This window comes from Pantherophis guttatus, chromosome 2, assembly GCF_059756535.1.
Source record: "Pantherophis guttatus breed Tessera chromosome 2, ASM5975653v1, whole genome shotgun sequence".
In the NCBI taxonomy this organism is placed as follows: domain Eukaryota; kingdom Metazoa; phylum Chordata; class Lepidosauria; order Squamata; family Colubridae; genus Pantherophis; species Pantherophis guttatus.
Genome location: NC_142064.1, coordinates 251,861,864 through 251,882,092, shown reverse-complemented (window position 1 = coordinate 251,882,092; position 20,229 = coordinate 251,861,864). Strand labels below are relative to the sequence as shown.

The 20,229-nt window shown below is 45.9% G+C and overlaps 1 protein-coding gene across 1 annotated transcript; it reads right to left on the bottom strand.

The window, feature by feature from the left end:
- Positions 1 to 18,372: 18,372 nt before the first annotated feature.
- Positions 18,373 to 19,092, bottom strand: LOC117668048 (olfactory receptor 2T5-like). The gene has a single exon (XM_034421736.3). It carries the CDS (start codon positions 19,090 to 19,092, stop codon positions 18,520 to 18,522), a length of 573 nt encoding a protein of 190 aa, XP_034277627.2. The 3' UTR covers positions 18,373 to 18,519.
- Between the last annotated feature and the right edge of the window lie 1,137 nt (positions 19,093 to 20,229).

Sequence of the window (20,229 nt, the reverse complement as noted above, 5' to 3'; positions counted from 1 at the left end):
CTTGCTAGAAAAAAAAAGCCAAGCCTTGATTGAAACATGGAAGGGAGACAGCAAATGAAAATATGTTTTGGCCAGCTTTCCTGAATCAGGCGTTTAATTCTGAAGCCATGGATCTTTTCTGGAGAAATCTTCATTCAAGTAAGTAACCATTTGGTGTTAGCTCACCAGTTGGGACAGCTGGTTAATTGAGTGGACATATAGCATGAGCAACTTTATTTCAAGTAGCTTAAAGAACCAGTTAACACAATGGCTAAGAAAGAACATCAAAATTCTTTTTACACTCATAATTACTAATAGCTGAATGATCTCACTTGTGACAATTTTAACCAATCAATGAATTTATGCAAAAAGGGGTGTGGTAATCATCTGGGAACATTCATTTTTTCTTATCTGTATAACCATTCTATAATCCTATTTCATGACGATGAAAGGAGTTTTGATTAGGAGGGATTTGGAACAATCCACTTACAAAGACCAGAATCATGCAAGCTGTGATATTCCCTATGGCATTCTGTGGAAGTTAAAACTGGACTTTAAAGAAGCAGGATAGGAAGCGATTATTGGTGCCTTTGAACTTTGGTGTTGGACAGGACTTCTGAGAGTACCATGGACAGCCAGGAAAACAATCAATGGATCATCAAACAAATCAAAACATAATCCAGTTATCCTGCTTTGGACAAATGATGCAAAGACATAGCTCTCTGGAGAAGGCTTGGATGCTGGGAAAGATGGAAGAAAAGAGAAGAAAAAGACAACCAGCCACAAGATGGACACAGTTACCGTGGAGGTAAATGCAGCATTGGGAGTTTTGAAAGACCAAGTTAGGCATGATTAGATATTCACGAAGAATATCTGTATGGTCACTAGGAATTGAAAAAGACTTGGTGGTAGTCACAATCAATCAATCAATCAATCAAAGGACTGCTTAATTAACTATCATCTTGCCTTTGAATCAGGGATGAAATGCTCCCGGTTCGGACCAGATCACGTGATCTGGTAGCGATGGAGGCGGGTGGTTCAGAGAACCGGTAGCAAAAATCCCTGCCCCCCCCCCCCATTGCCCAGCTGAGCCGCGCAATCATCAGAGGCTTTTTCTTTATTTTTAAAAGCATTTTTCTACAACCTCTTTGGCTGAAAAAATGCTTTTAAAAGTAAAAAAAAAAGCCTCTGATGATCGTGCGGCTCAGCTGGGATCATCACAGGCTTTTAAAAGCATTTTTTCTACAACCTCTTCAGCCAAAGAAGTTATAGAAAAAATGTTTTTAAAAGGAAAAGAAGCCTCTGCCGATCAGGCAAGTCAGCTGGGATCATCAGAGGCTTTAAAAGCATTTTTTTTTACAACCTCAGCTGAAGAGGTTGTAGAAAAAATGGTTTTAAAGGTTAAAAAAAAAGTTGGCCACGCCCACTCAGTCATATTACCCCCCCAAGCCACGCCCACAGAATCGGTAGTAACAAATTTTACATTTCACCACTGCCTTGAATGCAATATTTAATTTTGGTTTTTTTCCTAAAATTCACCATAGTGGGATATTAGTTTGGACCATAAAGCTGGAATGAAGGGTAAAATGGCTTTAATCCTTTACTCCTTACTATAGAAAGGATAAAGAGGTAGTTTGGTGTAGTGGTTAAGGCATTAGGCTAGAAACTGCAAGTCTGAGTTTTAATCCTGCGTTGGGCACAAAGACAGCTGGGCCAGTCACTTTCTCTCAACCCTAGGAAGGAGGCAATGGCAAACTACTTCTGAAAAACCTTGCCAAGAAAACTGCACAGTCTTATCTAGGAAGTCTTCATGAATGGTACATGACAGAACATAAGGGAGGAAAAAAGCAGAAAGGCAGTGATATTTGGGCAGCTACAATGTAGAGGACCAATAGAGGGTAGCAAGTGGAGAGACATCTTTATTGCCATCTAATGAGTCTCTGGTTATTTGCAGTTCTAATATGCTATGGAGAGAGGAACAAGATGTCATTTTCAAGAGCAGCAAACTTTGGTAATTAAGATGTTACGTTAGGACTTTTGTCACCCATACAAGGTGACTCTGGGTCAATCATTCTCAGAGAATGGCACAGATATAATAGCAATAGCACTTAAACTTATATACCGCTTTACAGTGCTTTTACAGCTCTCGCTAAGCAGTTTGCAGAGTCAGCATATTGTCCCCAACAATCTGGGTCCTTGATTTTGCCCACCTTGGAATAATGAAGGGAGGTTTTGATGGAAGCCCCCTTGGGGTCATGGAGGAAAGGCGAACTAGCAGTCTAAAACTAAAGAAACGATTTAAAATGCTTCATTTAATCCAGCGTGATTTTTTTCCCCTCATGCAAGTTGCTGAATTAGAGAAATTGGAGAGGGATGTTGGGGAAGAAATGAAGGACTAAGTAACGCACTATCCCCAGTTCTGTCTGTGGAAAAAAAAAAATGTCGACAAGAATGTAGAAATGAATTTTATGAATTATGGAGAACCCAGTTAATCAAATCTTTTTGTCAAGTCACGGGCATTAAGTACAGCCAATTTTTTCCCCAAACCTAACAGGTTTTTCAGCGATGTTTTGGGCAAATTATTTTTTCACTAGGAAATTGAAAAATAGAAGTGATTCGTGGTAACCTTTAACTTTGGATTCCAGAAAAGGAGATGCTTTGAAGCATGTCAAGATATGCTCGTAGCTCTGTCAGCAATTCTTTAACCCAAACAATTTGAGGTATTTAATATTAAGATATTCTCCAGGTTTTCAAGAAGAGACTGGACAGCCACTTGTCCAGAATGGTATGGTGTCTCCTACTTGAGCCAAGGGTTGAACTAGAAGCCCTCCCTTCCAGCCCTAATTTTCTATGTCCTATTATTACTTGCAGAAGGTAACTGCATGATCCAGAAACCTACCTAAGTAGCTGCTAACAGAAGCACTGCTAAAGAACTTCTTCCTTTGGATTCCAAAGGAAATTCATCATATGCAAGGCTAAAATTATTATTCAGGTTAAAAGGCTCATCATTATACCCCAAAGTACATAAGGCTTCTAAAATAATGTTTATGCAGAAAATGAAATACTTACAGGATTTGACCATGGTCGATGAGCAGGGTAAGAATGCAAATCTGTGCTCTTATTTATATTCAGGAGGCGTCTGGCTGAGGGGAATGGGTCCAGCTCACTTCAGCCAGGTAGGTGTGACTTGGTGGGCATGGCCAGGTCAACGTGAAGGAATAAGTGCAGCTGGCTCAACGCAGATGACTCGGGGTGGCTGGGTGAGCATGGCCAGATGGATGCAACCACTTGGGTGCAGCTGGGTGGTGGGCACCAGGTGGTTGCGGCCAGGTGGGTGCAGAACAAGTCACCCCAAGCAACTGGATATGGAGCCAACTCGGCACCATGCCAGAGCAAAAATCACCTGGAGACTAGAGATGGTATTCAGCCAGTTCAGACTGGTTCGCCCAAACCGGCAGCGGAAATTGCAGGCGGAGCAAAGCGCGTGCGCAGAAGGCCCATTGCATGTGTGGAAGGCAGGTGTGTGCACAAACTGGGCACACACGTGCAAGAACCAAGCGTGCACACACGCAGCGAACCGGTAGTAAAATAATCCGAAACCCACCACTGCTGACAAACACGAAGCAGGTAAACTGGCAAAATTTGAAAGGCAAAGAGTGGATTTCCCCCTGCTCCCAATTTGGAGAAATGCTCCTTTTTTCTTTCTGCTTCCCAGGAAAGGTTTATCTGCTAAGTTTCACAAGGAAGGGAGGAACTGGGTGGATTCTTTCCCCTATTTGAATAAATGCTCCATTTTTCTTTCTGCTTCCCGGGAGAGCTTTCTCTGCTAAGTTTGACAGGGAAGGGAGGGGCTGGGTTGATTCTGCCAAATTTAGCAGAGAAAGCTCTCCTGCAAAGCAGAAAGAAAAAAAAAAGGAGTGTTTCTTTAAATGGGGGGATCCAGCCAGTGGTGGGATGCAAATAATTTAACAACCTGTTCTCTGCCCTAACGACCAGCTGTGTAGGTGTGGCTGGGTGGTCATGTGACTGGGTGGGCGTGGCCAACTCAACATCACTCAGCTCAAGGGGCGCCTCACCTCATCTGGCCTCTCCTCCCCATGCCCGGCCCCACTTTGCCCTCCCCTCCCAGCCATGCCCGGCTGCTGGAGCTACTAGTTTTCAAATAAAAAGAATGCTCGCCTTGTGCAAATAAATAACAAACATCTTGACTTCACGTTTCATGCATCTTGCAAAGTATTACTGCTCATTTTGGTCTCCTTTCCTACCAACAGGTCCATCTCAGATTGTAATTTGCTACAACCTCTCTTGTCTTTTGCGTCATTCTATGGGACATTATTCTGAAATGTTGTTGTTGTTGTTGTTGTTGTTGTTATTGTTGTTGTTGTTGTTGTTGTTATTATTATTATTATTATTATTATTATTATTATTATTATTATTTATTAAATTTATATCCCGCCCTTCTCCCCGAAGTGACTCAGGGTGGTGAACAGCTGAGAATTAAAATAACATACAATATAAAAGTTAAGATAATTAAAAATAAATTAAATTAAATTGTTATCTGTGATGTTGGCAGATTTACAAGTTTGTTTCCTCCAACCCTGTTTTCACATGCAATTCTTACAAGTTATTTTGACATTCCTTCCTCCTTTTTAAACAAAGTAGTGGTTAAGGTACTGGCCTAGAAACCAAGAGACTCTGAGTTCTAGTCCCACTTTAGGCTTGAAAAAATGGCTGTGTGACCAAGTCCCTCTCTCCCAGCACAAACCACTTCTTAGATTGTGGTTGTGGGGAAAGTAAGAGAGGAAAGAATATTAGATAAGTTCTCCACCTTGAGTTCCGTATAAAGTAATAAAGACAGGGTAAACATCTAACAAAATAAATAAATCATTTGTGAGAATGATGCCCTTCTAAAGGAGAAGGGTTGCTGATTGCCTTGTCAAATGCCTTACACTACTGCATTTATTTCATTTTTATCCACTTTATTTTCCTCTACTTTTTGGTTTATTCTTTAATGATGACATAGCCCAGTGATGGCTAACCTTTTCTGGACCGAGTGCCCAAAGTGCATGGGCGCAAATGTGCATGCGCATGCCTGAACCCCCAAAATACAATGTGTGTGCAGCCCCCATGCATGCGTGTGCGGCCCCCGCACACGCCCTGCCCCTGGCATGTGCATGGCATCCCCGCACGTGCTCCACCCATGTGCATGCGCCCCCACACCCCTGCACATGCACATGCAACCCCCGCATGCACCCTGCCCCCCGTGCATGTGTGTGTGGCCCCCCACATGCACCCAGCCCCCATGCATGCGCAGCAGAGACGCAGCAGAGCTGACAGGAGGCGCATACGCAAGCATGCACAGCGGAGCTAACTGGGGCGATGGCTCACGTGCCATCAGAAAAGGTGCTGCGTGCCACCTCTGGCACATATGCCATAGGTTCGCCATCATGGACATAGCCTATGAAATTCTTATTTGTCTCATATGCCAGGATTATATGGGAAAACATCATGTGACTGACAGGCAATGGCAGCAGAAATCACTAAGCAGCTACATTAAGACAGAAAGGTGGAGGCACCAGGATACAAAAAGCAGAGGATCTCAGGGAGAAGAGAGCTGAGACATCCACCTTTCATCAAACTGGCACAACCTAGTCAACTACAGAAAGGTAGGAAAGTCATCCGTGCCTCTTTTATGTGCTCTTTCCATTGGAAATTTTGAGATTGTTTCAAACTGACAGTGTAAAAATTGCCCCTGCTCTACAATACTGGTGATCTTTCTAATGATCTTTCACTTTTTATCTAGAGAAGTGCTGATTTAAAAATCAAATTCAACCATCCCCTTTTTTCTGTTTAATTAATTTTGCCAAACATCTCCCCAACTGGCAATAAAATAGTGCTCACAACTCACAATAAAACAGCACAATAAAATAGCACTGTTCCAATATTTGAGGGACTCCTACAAAAATGAGAGGGTCAATCTATTTTCCAAAGCACCAAAAGGCACAAGAAACAATGGATGGAAACTAACTAAAGAGAGAAGCAATCTAGGAGAAATTTCCTAAGGGTGAGAGCAATCAACCAATGGAATAGCTTGTCTTCAGAAGTTGTGGGTGCTCCATGACTAGAGGCTTTCAAAAATAGATGGTACAACTATTTGTCTGAAATGATATAGGGTCTCCTGCTCGAGCAGGGAGTTGGACTAGAAGACCTCTGAGGTCCCTTCCAACTCTATTATTCGATGTTCTCTATGTTCTAAATTGGGTGCTTCACAGCAGAAGCAATTCTCGGCCTCCCCTGAAGCCAGAACACCAAGACACAAGAAGCACACGAGCTTGAGGATCGGAGTCTCTTGGTTTTATTCAGTGACAACAGCTCTCGGTGGAGACCGGAATGTAAATACAAGTAAAGACGCGGCTGCTGGGAGCCGGCGTCGGAATCCTTTATAGGAGAGGCGCTGAGCGCTATCAGCTGGGTTAATTCAAATCTCCCGCAGCTGTCCATCCTAAACACGCGCAGCGATGACGTCATCCGCCCTGGTCTCCGGCGAAGGCTGCGTTGCTTGTAGAATCTCTACTCACCCACGCGGCCCCGGTAAGCCCCCGTGAAAGAGACGCCTATCGCCATACCTAGCCCCTTCACCTAGCACCCAGTGTCCCGTCTCCACCCCCCCTTCGGGTACGCTGTCCAGAACGTAGCGGCTGGGATCATGGTGTCGAGTGCATCACGCCGCTCGACAGGCGGCCCCCCTTACCAGGTATCTGCCTGTAAGGGAAAGAGAGAAACAGTTGTTAGTGACCTTCCTTTAGGCGCACCCTATGGGGGTTGTTCTTGTGGAAACGTTTCAGGAGAAGTGGGGCGTTTATGTCGGCCATTGGAACCCACGAGGAGTCCGTGTCTGGGTATCCTGTCCATCGTACCAGGTATTGCAGCTGGCCCCTATGATATCTAGAGTCGATAATGTCTTTAATTTCATAGTAGGACCCAGATATCGGGCCAGGGGCTTTATGTGTGGAATCGGCTGTTGTGGCAGCTGGTTTTAGTAAACTAGAATGGAATACCAGATGGATTTTTCCCAGTAACGGGGGTAATTTCAGCTGAAAGGTGACTGGGTTTATCACTTTTATAATAGGAAAGGGGCCTATGTATTTGGGGCCTAGTTTTTTGCTCGGTAACCGTAATCTCAGGTACTTAGTGGAAAGGTACACTCGGTCTCCAATCTGGAAAGGGGGACAGGTGGTCCACTTCCTGTTTGTATGCATCTTATATTCATCGGATGCCTTCCGTAAAGCTTCCTTTACCAGAGGCCAGATTTTCTGGATATCACCTGACCAGTCATTTGGAGTGGTGGGTTTCGAAGGGTGGAGGTCCAGTTCGGGGATAGCCGGGAAGTCTCGTCCCATGACAATTAGGAAAGGAGTGTATCTGGTGCTGCGATGTACCAAATTGTTGTATGCTGTTTCAGCAAATGGTAAATAATCCACCCAGTCGCTTTGTTGGTATGAAATATAGGACCGCAGATACCGTTCCACCATAGCATTAGCCCGCTCCGCTGCTCCATTCGTACTCGGGTGGTACGCAGAACTCAAGCCCTGTGTGGCTCCTATGTCATGGAGGAAACTGCGCCAGAACTTGGCTGTAAATTGTACTCCCCTGTCCGATACGATTCTTTTGGGTACCCCGTGTAGGCGATAGATATGTTGAATGAATAAGCGGACTAACCGCTGTGCCGAGGGTAGCCCCTTACACGGGACAAAGTGAGCCTGCTTTGAGAATAAATCGAGCACTGTCCATATCACAGTATATCCCTTGCTACTGGGTAGGTCCACAATGAAGTCCATGGAGATCTCCTCCCATGGTCTGTTCGGTTCGGCTACCATTTGTAGCAGTCCTAGGGGCTTCCCGGGTCTTGGTTTTGAGATCACACAAATGTGACATGTTCCAACATATCGATCAATATCCTTTCGCATCTTTGGCCACCAAAATTGTCTCCTGGTTAAGTGCAGGGTTTTCAAGAAGCCAAAGTGTCCTGCGGTTTTTTGGTCATGACAATGGTTTAGGACATGTTGTCGTAACGTTTTGGGTATATATAGTTTATCCCCCCACCAGACTAGTCCGTCACGGTGGGTTATGAGCGACAGATTAGTACACAACCATTCATCAGTAGATAGGGCTTGTTTCAGTTCCGACATCCAACTATAGGTCTGTCGTGTTCCCATAACACCGGCTCCGACAGACATGGGAGGGAATAGAGATTGTAACCCCTCTGCTCTTTTGCTGTGATATTGCGGCATGCGGGATAAAGCATCGGCCAGGAACAACTTCCCCGCGGGCTTGTACTTCAGGGTGAACCGAAACCGTTGGAAGTAGTGCGCCTATCTGACCTGTTTTGGGGACAACCTGCGAGGTGTCTGGAGCGCCTCCAGGTTTTTGTGGTCCGTCCAAACCTCAAACGGTTGTGGACTGCCTTCTAACAGATGTCTCCAAGTTTGTAGGGCCCACTTAACTGCAAAGGCCTCTTTTTCCCATATGGCCCAATTCCTTTCTGTGGGCGTAAATTTACGTGAGGTATAGGCACAGGACGTTGGTCGTGTCGCTTTGCAGAAGAACAGCCCCCACAGCCACGTCACTGGCATCCGCTTGTACTACGAATGTCTGTGACGTATCCGGATGTTTCAGCACGGGTTCTATGGCGAACAGGCGTTTGAGCTCCTGAAACGCCTTTTGGCAGGTGGAGGTCCATGGCAATTTGTATCCCGGTCTGGGCTTTGTGCCAGGTTTCATGACCCCTTTTGTTCGTAATAGGTCCGTGAGGGGTAATACCGTCTTAGCAAACGACGGGATAAATCGACAGTAAAAATTCGCGAACCCGAGAAAGCTCTGCAGTTGCTTTCGTGTTTGTGGGGCCTGCCACTCTAGCACAGCTTCGACTTTTTTCAGGTCCATCTGTATGCCGGTATCATTGATGCGAAACCCTAGATAATCAATCTCTTTGCGATGGAACTCGCACTTTGAGAGTTTGACGAATAACCGGGCTTCCAACAAGCGGGTTAGTACTAGTCTGACCAACTGAACATGTTCTTCCATTGTCTTCGAATAAATAAGGATATCATCCAAATACACCAAGACCCCCCGGTACAGGTAGTCGTGCAACACCCCATTAATAAGCTGCATGAAGACAGCGGGGGCCCCCTGTAGACCAAATGGCATCACGAGGAAGTGGTAGCTACCCAGGGGACTATTGAACGTGGTTTTCCATTCGTCCCCCAGGTGTATCCGCACCCGGTAGTAAGCTTCACGGAGGTCTAACTTCGTGAAGATCTTCCCAGTGGCCAGGGTTGTGAGTAAGTCAGACATCAATGGTAATGGATACAATGGTTCGACGCAAACAGCGTTTAAGTCCCGGTAGTCTACGCATAAGCGTAAACCCCCGTCTTTTTTCTCGTGGAAAAGGATCGGGGCGGCTAGGTGTGACTGACTAGGGCGGATAAACCCCCTTGCTAGATTCTTATCAATGTAGGCACGTAATTCTTTTAGCTCCATCGGGGTCATTGAATACATCCGGGGTTTAGGTAAACGGGCCCCGGGCTTCAGTTCTATTCCACAATCTGTGTCCCGATGCGGCGGTAACATGTCACACTCTTCCTCACTAAAGACTTGAGCAAGGTCATCATAAACTTGGGGGTACCGGTAATCTGGTATTACGTCATCATGTAACTCGACACAAGACTCCGTTGTAAGCGGAATCCTCACTCTGCGATACCCTCCCTCCCACCAGATATGGGGTTTCCATTTGTCTAACCATGCAAGACCGAGGATGATCGGCTCAATTATGTGGGTTATTACTATGAACCGAATTTGTTCCTGATGGTCTCCTATACATAAGGTAACTGGCTCGGTTATATTAGCGGTTGGCTTGCCCCCGAGCAATGTTCCGTCTACCTGCTCAAATCTGATGGGGGTCCGTAATGCTATTATCCGGAGTCCTAGTGCTTCTGCAATAGATTGGCGTATAAGACAGCGGGTGCACCCGGTGTCTAGCAATGCCTCTAGGGTGCATCCCTTAGCGGTTGTAGGATGCTGTAGGGTTACAGGGATCAGGAAGGGATGGATGGGATCACTTACCATTGGATCCTGTGCCTCGTCATCACCCCCGCTATGGTCCGAGGGTTCCGGAACACGAGCCGTCCCCGGCGTACCCCCCACCGGGGCGTGTGCTGTTGTTTCCAACAAGGAGGTGTGGGCTGCTGCCCTGGACCGTTCCGGTGTTCGTATGGAGCGGTCCTGCGACATCGTGGTCGGCCCTGACGGTCGCGGGGTGGACATCCGTGGTGGGGGCAAGGGGCACTCGGCTGCCCGATGTCCCTCCTGATTACATCTGAAGCATCGGAATGGCCGTCGACCTGGTTCGTTGGGGTTGGTTTCCAGCACTGGGGTTGATTTGGCAAAACCTCGATCGCCCGGCCACCCACCCGGACCGCGTTGGGGTTGATTCTGGATCGTGGTTCGGGGTCTGAATTCCCGCAGCCCTACGTCTAGGTTGACAGCCGCTTTATACCACTCCGAAAGGCGGGTTCCCAATCCTCTATACACACAGGCCTGGCGTATGTCCCTATCCAACCCTGCTTGAAACTGATGTATCAGGAGGCGTTCCGGCCAGGATCGTAACTTTCCGGCCAGGCTGCAGAACTCCTTGACATAGTCTTTGGCCGGGTGGCCCCGTTGTCGGAGGTTCACCAATGCCCCCTCTATTACCTGCGTTCAGGTCTCGTCCTCAAAGCGATTTCTTAACGCGTCCAGGAACAGCCCCAAATCGGTTAGTTCACGGGCATGTTCGCTATGCAGGTCAGCCACCCAGTCAGCTGCTTCCCCCGTAAGGATAGCAGTCACCGCAATCACCATCGACCATTGCGAGGGGTATAACCGCCCGTATAAATCCATGTGGCTAATTATCTGGCTGAGAAATAGTGCCACCTTCTCCGACGACCCGTCGAACGTGGCTTGTACGGGTGGTAACCCCCAAGGGGTCTGAGGGGTCCACACCCCGGGTCCCCACATCGGCAACAGTTCTGGCTGCCATGGTTGGGCTGCTCCTCGTCCTGCATCGCTCTGCTCACGCTGGCTATCCCTTGCGCCGCCCACGGGTCTGTCCCCACTGGTGTCCCTGCCGGGCCGGAGTGGGCTCTAACGGGCGCACGAACGCTCTCCCCCCCATCAGGTGGTATGGTAGTGCTCCGTCCCGGGGGTTGGTGCTCCCCGCTCGCCCGTCCCATACAGTATTCGAGCTTGAATTTCGGACTGGCGAGGCGGGGTCTGCTGGGCCCAGGACCACCGCTCATAGCTCCGCCCCCCTGCCACAGCTCTGAGGGCTCTCCACTAGGGGCCCATGGCTGCCAGGAGGGCGCGTCCCAAAAGCTGGCTTCCCCAAATCTGTCCCGTAAAACATCCATAGTAGTAGTCCCTGGGCCAGTGGAATAGGTCCATTCTCCTTCCTCGTCTTCAATCCATTGCCTCTCCCTCCAGCCCTGGAACTGGGCGCCTGTGTGGGGCGGCGTTTGCATCCGCGTCCCGGGCAAGGTGGAGCTATGCCACCAATGCCCCGCACTCGCCTGGGTGGTTGTTTCGAAGCCATGCGAATCTTGCTTCTCCTTCCTTGGGCCCGCATCGGCACCCTCCTTCCGCGGCTCTCGTTGTTTTGGCCGCACCACCGTCTGCTCGGCGGCCTCCAACGTGTCTGCGGCAACAGCCCCTTCCGCCTCTTCCTCTTTCCCCTCGGTCAGCGTCCCGTCGGGTGGCACCTCTGTACCCTCCGCCATGGTGCTCTGCCAAAGGCGCGGTGAAGCTGAGCCGCGTCTTCCTCTCGGCCTCCCCTGAAGCCGGAACACCAAGACACAAGAAGCACACGAGCTCGAGGATCGGAGTCTCTTGGTTTTATTCAGTGACAACAGCTCTCGGTGGAGACCGGAATGTAAATACAAGTAAAGACGCGGCTGCTGGGAGCCGGCGTCGGAATCCTTTATGGAGAGGCGCTGAGCGCTATCAGCTGGGTTAATTCAAATCTCCCGCAGCTGTCCATCCTAAATGCGCGCAGCGATGACATCATCCGCCCTGGTCTCCGGCGAAGGCTGCGTTGCTTGTAGAATCTCTACTCACCCACGCGGCCCCGGTAAGCCCCCGTGAAAGAGACGCCTATCGCCATACCTAGCCCCTTCACCTAGCACCCAGTGTCCCGTCTCCACCCCCCCTTCGGGTACGCTGTCCAGAACGTAGCGGCTGGGATCATGGTGTCGAGTGGATCACGCTGCTCGACAGCAATACAGCTGACTGGACCATACATGCATTAAATTCAGGGCCTGTATGATCAAGCTGCATCCTGTATCTTTTTTCTCCCAGGAAGAAACAAGAAGTAGCCAACAGTACAGCATCTATAAAAGGTCTTGGGGAACTCCAGGGAGTATCAACTGATCACAGAAGTGTTACTTAACACCCTTTATAATGAAAATGTTTGTAATCTTATCCTTTGTCCTGAAGGGAAGAGGCTAATCTCATCCCTAGATGGGCCACTGATGGGTTTCCTGGGTGTTTCCCTGCCCTAATCCTGTCAGTTTCTATTGTTTATTCAAAGCGTGTGCCAGCTGCATTCCTGCAGTTTTGTTATTGCAACTAAGTATTCACCTGTTAAGTGATTCTTGGCTGTCTGCCCAGAGCTATTAACTGAGGGGAGAGAGAAGAAAAAACCCTCTTGCACCTTATTGTCAGCCGGTTTGCTGAACTTCTGTTCAACATTTATGTGAAGCCGCTGGGTGAGATCATCCGTGGCTTTGGGGTGAGATACCACCAGTACGCTGATGACACCCAGCTGTACATCTCCACCCCAGGCCACCCCAACGATGCCCTTGAAGTGATGTCCCAGTGCCTGGAGGCTGTACGGGTCTGGATGGGGAGGAACAGGCTCAAGCTCAACCCTTCCAAGACTGAGTGGCTGTGGCTCCCGGCATCCCGATATAGTCAGTTGACTCCATCACTGACTATTGGGGGCGAGTCATTGGCCCCCACAGAGAGGGCTCGCAATCTGGGAGTCCTCCTGGATATGCAGCTGTCCTTGGAGGAACATCTGACGGCTGTAACCAGGGGGACCTTTTGTCAGGTTCGCCTGATTCGCCAGTTGCGGCCCTTTCTTGATCGGGATTCCCTGTGCACAGTCACTCATGCCCTCGTCACCTCTCGCCTTGACTACTGCAACGCTCTCTACATGGGGCTCCCCTTGAGGAGCACCCGGAGGCTCCAGCTGGTCCAGAACGCAGCAGCGCGGGTAGTGACGGGAGCAGCATGGCGCTCCCATGTAACACCGCTCCTGCGCGAGCTGCACTGGCTTCCAGTTGTCTTCCGGGTGCGCTTCAAGGTGTTGGTTATCACCTTTAAAGCGCTCCATGGCATAGGGCCTAGCTATCTGCGAGACCGCCTGCTGCTACCGACGACCTCCCAGCGACCCGTGCGCTCCCACAGAGAGGGCCTCCTCGGGGTGCCATCAGCCAAACAATGCAGGCTGGTGACCCCCAGGGGGAGGGCCTTCTCTGTGGGGGCACCTACCCTCTGGAATCAGCTCCCCCCAGAGATAAGGAGAATCCAAGACCTCAGTGCCTTCCGTCGCGCCCTTAAAACCCATTTATTTAAACAAGCCGGGCTGGCTTAAGATGAAATTTTTAACTGTTTTTAAATGTTTTAAACGTTTTTAATTGGTAAATGAGTTTTAATTGGGCCAAATTTATATATCTTTTAATTGTTTTTAATATTTGTTCTGCATGTTTTTTTTTTAATCTGGCTGTACACCGCCCTGAGTCCTTAGGGAGAAGGGCGGTATAGAAATTCAATATAAAATAAAAATAAATAAAATAAAACTGCAGAAAAAGTTAGCTACCAGTTCAGCTGAACTGGTGTGAACCGGCTGAATCCCACCACTGAATCTACCCTTTCAAATTTTTCTGCTTCCCTGCTTCCTATTTGCCAGCGTGTCTCCAGGTGATTTTTGTTCTTGCAGGATGCCGAGTTGGTTCCATGTCTAGTTGCCCAGGGTGACTTGTTCTCCACCCATCTGGCCACTCACCTGGTGCCCTCTCCCCACCCAGCCACACCCACATGCTTCCGTCTACCTGGCCATGCCCAGCCAGCTGCCCCAAGTTAGTTGCTCCAAGTTATCCACGCCGAGCTGGCGGCACCTAATCCTATGCATTGACCTGGCTGGGCCCACCCACCCATGCCCACCTGGCGGCATTCAGATGGCCACGCCCACTGAGTCATGCCAGCCTGGCTGCAGTGAGTCTTCATAGACCCCTGTCTGAGGCCAGTAGTAAATCACAATTAGAGAAAATTGGCTTTCTCACTTGAAACCTTTTTAATGGCCAATCTTCTATTGAATTAGATCCTCATACACCTATCTGGAGAGTTCAGCAAAGCACAGCTTGCATTTAAGCATAAAATTCAACCAAGATGTCTGGTGCAACTGAACTGCTGCCTTGTAATTTCTAACAAAGGACTTTAACAGCAGCAATAGAATAATTCAAGCATGGAGCATCTTATTCTCAAAGGCTGTTTTGAAACTGGAATATTTTAAAATAGAAATAGACCATTTTAAAAAAAACTTGGCAGAAACTATTGATTTTTCTTTGAAAAGAGCTGGAGCTTTTCTCCCTGTAGATCACAAGGTAGCAAATATCAGATGGTCTTAAATGTGTGAAAATCTGTGTGGAGTTTTCCAAAGATTTTGTTCTACAAAAGTCCCTTCTATTTCAGTACATACCTCTCATGATGCTGTGTAGATAATAGGTACTATTCTGAAATCAGAATTCAAAATGATTTTGATAGGTTAGAGATGTGAACTGAAAAATACTGAATCCATTTAACAGCAGCTTATACAAACCAAATGCAGCATGGGGGAAATTATACTGAATTTTAATAATATGATGTGATTATTAAGAAGGTGAATGTAGGTTTAGGCTGAAACCATAGAAATTTGCAAAAACATGTAAAAACTAAGTAGATTATTATGGACTTCTGATGAAAGCTGGGTCTTCATATAAAGATTAAGGTTTCCCATGTCCAGTCGTGTTTGACTCTAGGGGTCAGTGCTCATCTCCATTTCTTCGCTGAGGGAGCTGGCATTGTCCGAAGACATTTCTGTGGTCATGTGGCCAGCATGACTATACACCCAAGTGTATGGAACACTGTTAACCTTCCCACCATAAGTGGTACCTATTTATCTATTCACATTTCCATGCTTTCGAACTGCTAGGTGGGCAGGAGCTGGGGTAAGTAACAGGAGCTCACTTAGTTGAGTGGTGCTTAGGGCTGAAACATCGGCTGTCAGCTTTCCAGCTGACAAGCTCAGTGTCTTTAACCATTGAGCCATCGCACCTCATGGATCTTCACATAAGGTGCCCCAAATGAAGATAATTTTAGCCTGATCATTTGCACCTCAACGGAGAACTCTTGAGTTAATTTTTTTTTTTTTTTTTGCTTTAATTTATATGCCACCCTTCTCCGGAGACTCAGGACGGCTTACAATGCATTAAGCAATAGCGTTCATACTTTTGTATATTTATACAGTTTATTGCCCCCACAATCTGGGTCCTCATTTTACCTACCTTTGAAAGGATGGAAGGCTGAGTCAACCTTTGTTTTTTCGATGAAGAAAGACGCGTAGGCAGGATGATGGTTCACGGGAAGGCCCCTCGGGTGGAAGGCACCTTGATCAAGGCACCTCGGTGTGAGGTACCTTGGGGAAGGCACCCTCACCCCATCCAGAAGGCTTCCTTTTATTGTCATTTTACAACTATCATGGCAAAACATCAATCAACGTTTACTTGTCCTGATTGGCTAAGAAAAGCTCGTGAAGTCCATATGGACCCCTCGTGTCTCCCTCATGTTATTTCCTGTGACAAACAATTGCCTACGTGTTGGGTCTCCATTCCTTGCATATCTTGATATAGGGTCTCTGCCAGACATCCTGTCTTACATTCCTGAGAAGATTAGGATTTTGTGGTAACGTTGTTTACCCAGCGCGGTTTGCTGACAACTGAGGTCACACCATCCCCACAACCTTGAGCCTGGTGAGATTTGAACTTGCAGTAATTGCAAGCAGCAAATGTTAATAACAGTGCTTTAGTCCACTGTACTAATCAAGGCTCTTTGTTCTATGATCAGTTTTTCTTCTTCTTGGGGATTCCTTGTAGATTCTCAGCATCAAATAAGTTCACGGTGATGGCCCACCGTGCCATCGTGTGCCAAAAGCAGGGGTCACATGGGGGGGCACACGTGCATGCACGGGCAGGGTGCATTGAATTATGGGTGTGGGTATGTGTGCGGGCAATGTCGCTGCACTCCCCCCGCTTTTGGCACGTGACGGCAAAAAGGTTAGCCATTACTGCCCTATGCCATTTCAGACAAATCATGGTCCAATCTCGCCTTAAAAACCTCCCGTGAAGAGCACTCACAACTTCTGAAGGCAAGCTGTTCAACAAATTAATTGTTCTGTCGGGAAATTTCTCCTTATTTCTAGATTGTTCTCTCCTCGATTAGTTTAAATCCATTGCTTCTTGTTCTGCCGTCAGGTGCTTTAGAAAATAGGTTGACCCCCTATTCTTCTGAATGTGATTCAGAATTCCCATGAATATGCACAGAGCATCATCCAGCTTCCCATCTTTTGCAAGGATGTTGCAGTAGCTGTGAAGAATGGGCACATGAACCCAGGAAAAGATGCAGATGTTTCATTTAATCCTCAACTAGTTAATTTTAGTGTATTTATGACTAAAGTAAAGACTAAAGATTTTTTATGTCACAAATTCCTCATTTCCTATAGGAATTGTTATGCAATCTGGGATTTTCTCCTGTGTTCCTGGCTTTTGTTGGCAGTATATACTTAAACTCTTAAATTTATATACTGCTCTATAGTGCTTTACAGCACTCTCTGGGCACCTTACAGTGTCAGCATACTGCCCCCAGCAACCTGCGTCCTCATTTTACCAACCTTGGAAGGATGGAGTCAATGTTGAGCCAGACAGAATTGAATTCCAAACTGTGGGCAGAGTTTGCCTGCAATACTGCATTCTAACCACTGTGCCATCATTTTTGGTACATCTACTGGTTGCCTCCTTTCCTGGAACAGGAGATTGTGAAAACAGTAACAATTACCCTTATTATCTCTCAGACCACCGTAACTCACTTTGACTGGGATTGCCTTTGAAGGAGACTTCATATTCTGTACAGCTGTCACACATTGTGATGATCTTTGCTGTCCAGTGTTAGCTATCTTACCAGACAACAACTGTTCCTCAGGTGAATTAGTGGCCCTCAGGCCTACAGACTTAATTCTCACAAACACATGAAAAAAATCTTAGGAACAATTGCAAGGTCCTGACTGAAATCCATGATGTACAATTGACGGAGGAAAAAATACATTTAACATCTAAAGAACTATTTTGATTAAAAAGAAAAAGAGGCTATTTCCAAGCAGAGTGATGAAAACATGAAGAAAATCACACTGATAAAAACGGTGACCAGTTTTTGATGTAGAAAGTCAAAAAGCAATCTCTGTTCATTCCTTCTTTATTTGACTGGATTGTGTTTACGAGCTCACATAGAATGTAATGGAAATGTACTGTAAATCTTAGTACAGTGACAAAATTGAATCTTATTATTAATCTTATCTCAGAAAAATATATCTTAAACCTTTTGCCTCAAACAAGTATTTCCTTCTATTAGTGTAAGAGGAAGGAATTATGAGCTATTCTTTGTTAAATATACAATGGTACAAAGGTAATTCTGAAAAATCAGTTATTTATTTTTATTTATTAAATTTTTATGTCATTCGTGTCCTCTATAAGATGACTCTGGGTGGGGAAGTTATTAATTGTTTGGACTAATTTTGTACCTACAATTTGCATACAATTGAATAACTCAATGCTTAAACATTCTCCTTGTAATTTATATTTTTTTTAAATGTCAATTTGACTCATTATCTCTCAGTACAATCTACCTCCCTGCATATATTTTGGGAGTGGGTGGAATATTACACCTGAAAAAATGAGTCACTGGAATTCAATTTAGAGTTCTACTATGCGCAAATGCACATACATAATAACAGTTTTAAAAACTCTTTATCCAAGGTCATAATCAGATAAGACAAGATTTTTCCATTCCTAAACAATAAAATATTGGGCCTTTGACAATGCGGAATGGAACAGTTAATTGCAAGAATCATTTATCAAGATATTGATTAGTCAGTAAGGAAGTAGCTATGCAGGAATTACGACAATTGTTCTATTTTCAGTAAGCAACCTGCGTGTAAAACATTACGGTGATATTGTTAAAAATAAATTAACAACCACAGACATCACAATGATAATATTCATCTTTTCTTAACCTTGTTCATGATGTAATCATAAAGTGGATATTTATTTTTTCCTTTCACATCTTATACACATAAGAATACAAGATCACAGTGGGATACAACTCCAATAAATAAATAAAATATGATTTCCACAGGATTTATTTTGCAATGATCTTTCTGATTGCAGCTAAAACATCCTGGTTCCTCAGGCTATATATGAAAGGGTTAATCATGGGAGGTAAAATAGTTGTAAACACTGAGTTAATAACAGCCTTTTCTGCTGAATAGGAGGATATGGGTGTCATGTAGGTCAAAATAGCTGCTCCATAGAAGAATCCCACCACACACAAGTGGGACAAACAGGTGCCCAAAGCTTTGTGGCTCCTTTCTATCGACTTCATCCTCAGAACTTGCAAGAGGATGGCAAGATAAGATGCAAAGATGACTGAAATAGGGATGAGAAAAAGCAGAAGACATCCAAGATATACTGTCTTTTCAAAGGCAGAATTATCTGAACAAGACAATTGTATGAGGGCTGGATACTCACAGAAATTGTGAACAATAACATTAGTCCTGCAGTAAGGAAGAGGCAGGACATAGAAAGAGCAAATCAATGCTTGCACACAAGACCAAAACCAGGTACATAATGACATAATGCAGCATATTTTACTCCTCAGGAGGACTGGATATTGCAGAGGCTTACAGACTGCCACATATCTGTCATAGGCCATGGTAGCCAGGATGAGGCATTCAGCTCCTCCCACTGCCAGGGTGACAAAAATTTGGAGGACACACCCATAGAGAGAAATTGTGTAGCTATTGGTTGCAAAATTCACAGTCATCATGGGAACAATTGCAAGAACTTGGCAGAGGTCCATGATAGATAGTTGACTCAGGAAAAAATACATTGGGATATGAAGCCGAGGATCCACTTTAATAAGGAAAAGAAAAAGACTGTTTCCTACCAGAGCAATCGCAAACATGGAATTAATCACCCCAACAAAAACAGTGGGTGATTTTAGATGGAGAAGTCCAGTTAGCACAAATTCTGTCCACAATGTTATATTCTCTTCTCCCATCCTTCCGTCATTGCTTGAATTTAACCTAATTTTTTAAAAAAAGAGTTTACGGGAATGGAAGTTATCTACCATATCTACTTTAGCTACCTATTTTAATTGTCTACTTTATAGCACTTAAATATGCAGTCAAGAAATAAAACAGAAGAAAAGGTTTTCAAAAAGTGAGGAATTCTCAAGTGAGGTTACTGTGGACCATCTGTTTGCTGGTGGAAGCAACATACTGGCGCAACAGACCAGCAAACAGGAGCTATGTAGTTGTGGAGTAAAGAGCAGTGGCAGCGCAGCAGGGAGGAGAGCCAGCAACAAGGGACAGTACAGTGAACTATAGCCTGAGAGGAGTGCAGAGAGCAACGGGGAAAATGATGGTGGAGCAGTGGTGGAATTGGAGCCTGTTGTTGTTGATGGAGCATGGCAGCTCAGCAGACCAGTGAACTGGTGACTGTGAACGGCAACGGAAGGCATGGCAGACCAACAGCCAGGGGGAAGGGGGCGACGACATGAACTGAGAAAAGCAGGGAGAGCTGAATATCCGGTAGTCGCAGGCGAAAAGCAAGTAGGAAGAGAGGATAAAAAGACAACAACTACAGAGCACAAGGCAAAAAAATCAAAGCTGAGTAGACAATAGCAAGTATGGAACAAATAAAGATAGAGAAGAAAGGGATACATAAAGCTCAGAAGAAGGCAGGAAGGAGCCCGCCAATCAAACAGTCCAAAATCAGACCATGACTCAGAAATATCCAAACAAACAACAGTCAGACTAATTTGCATCTCATAAAAAGCTATTTAAAG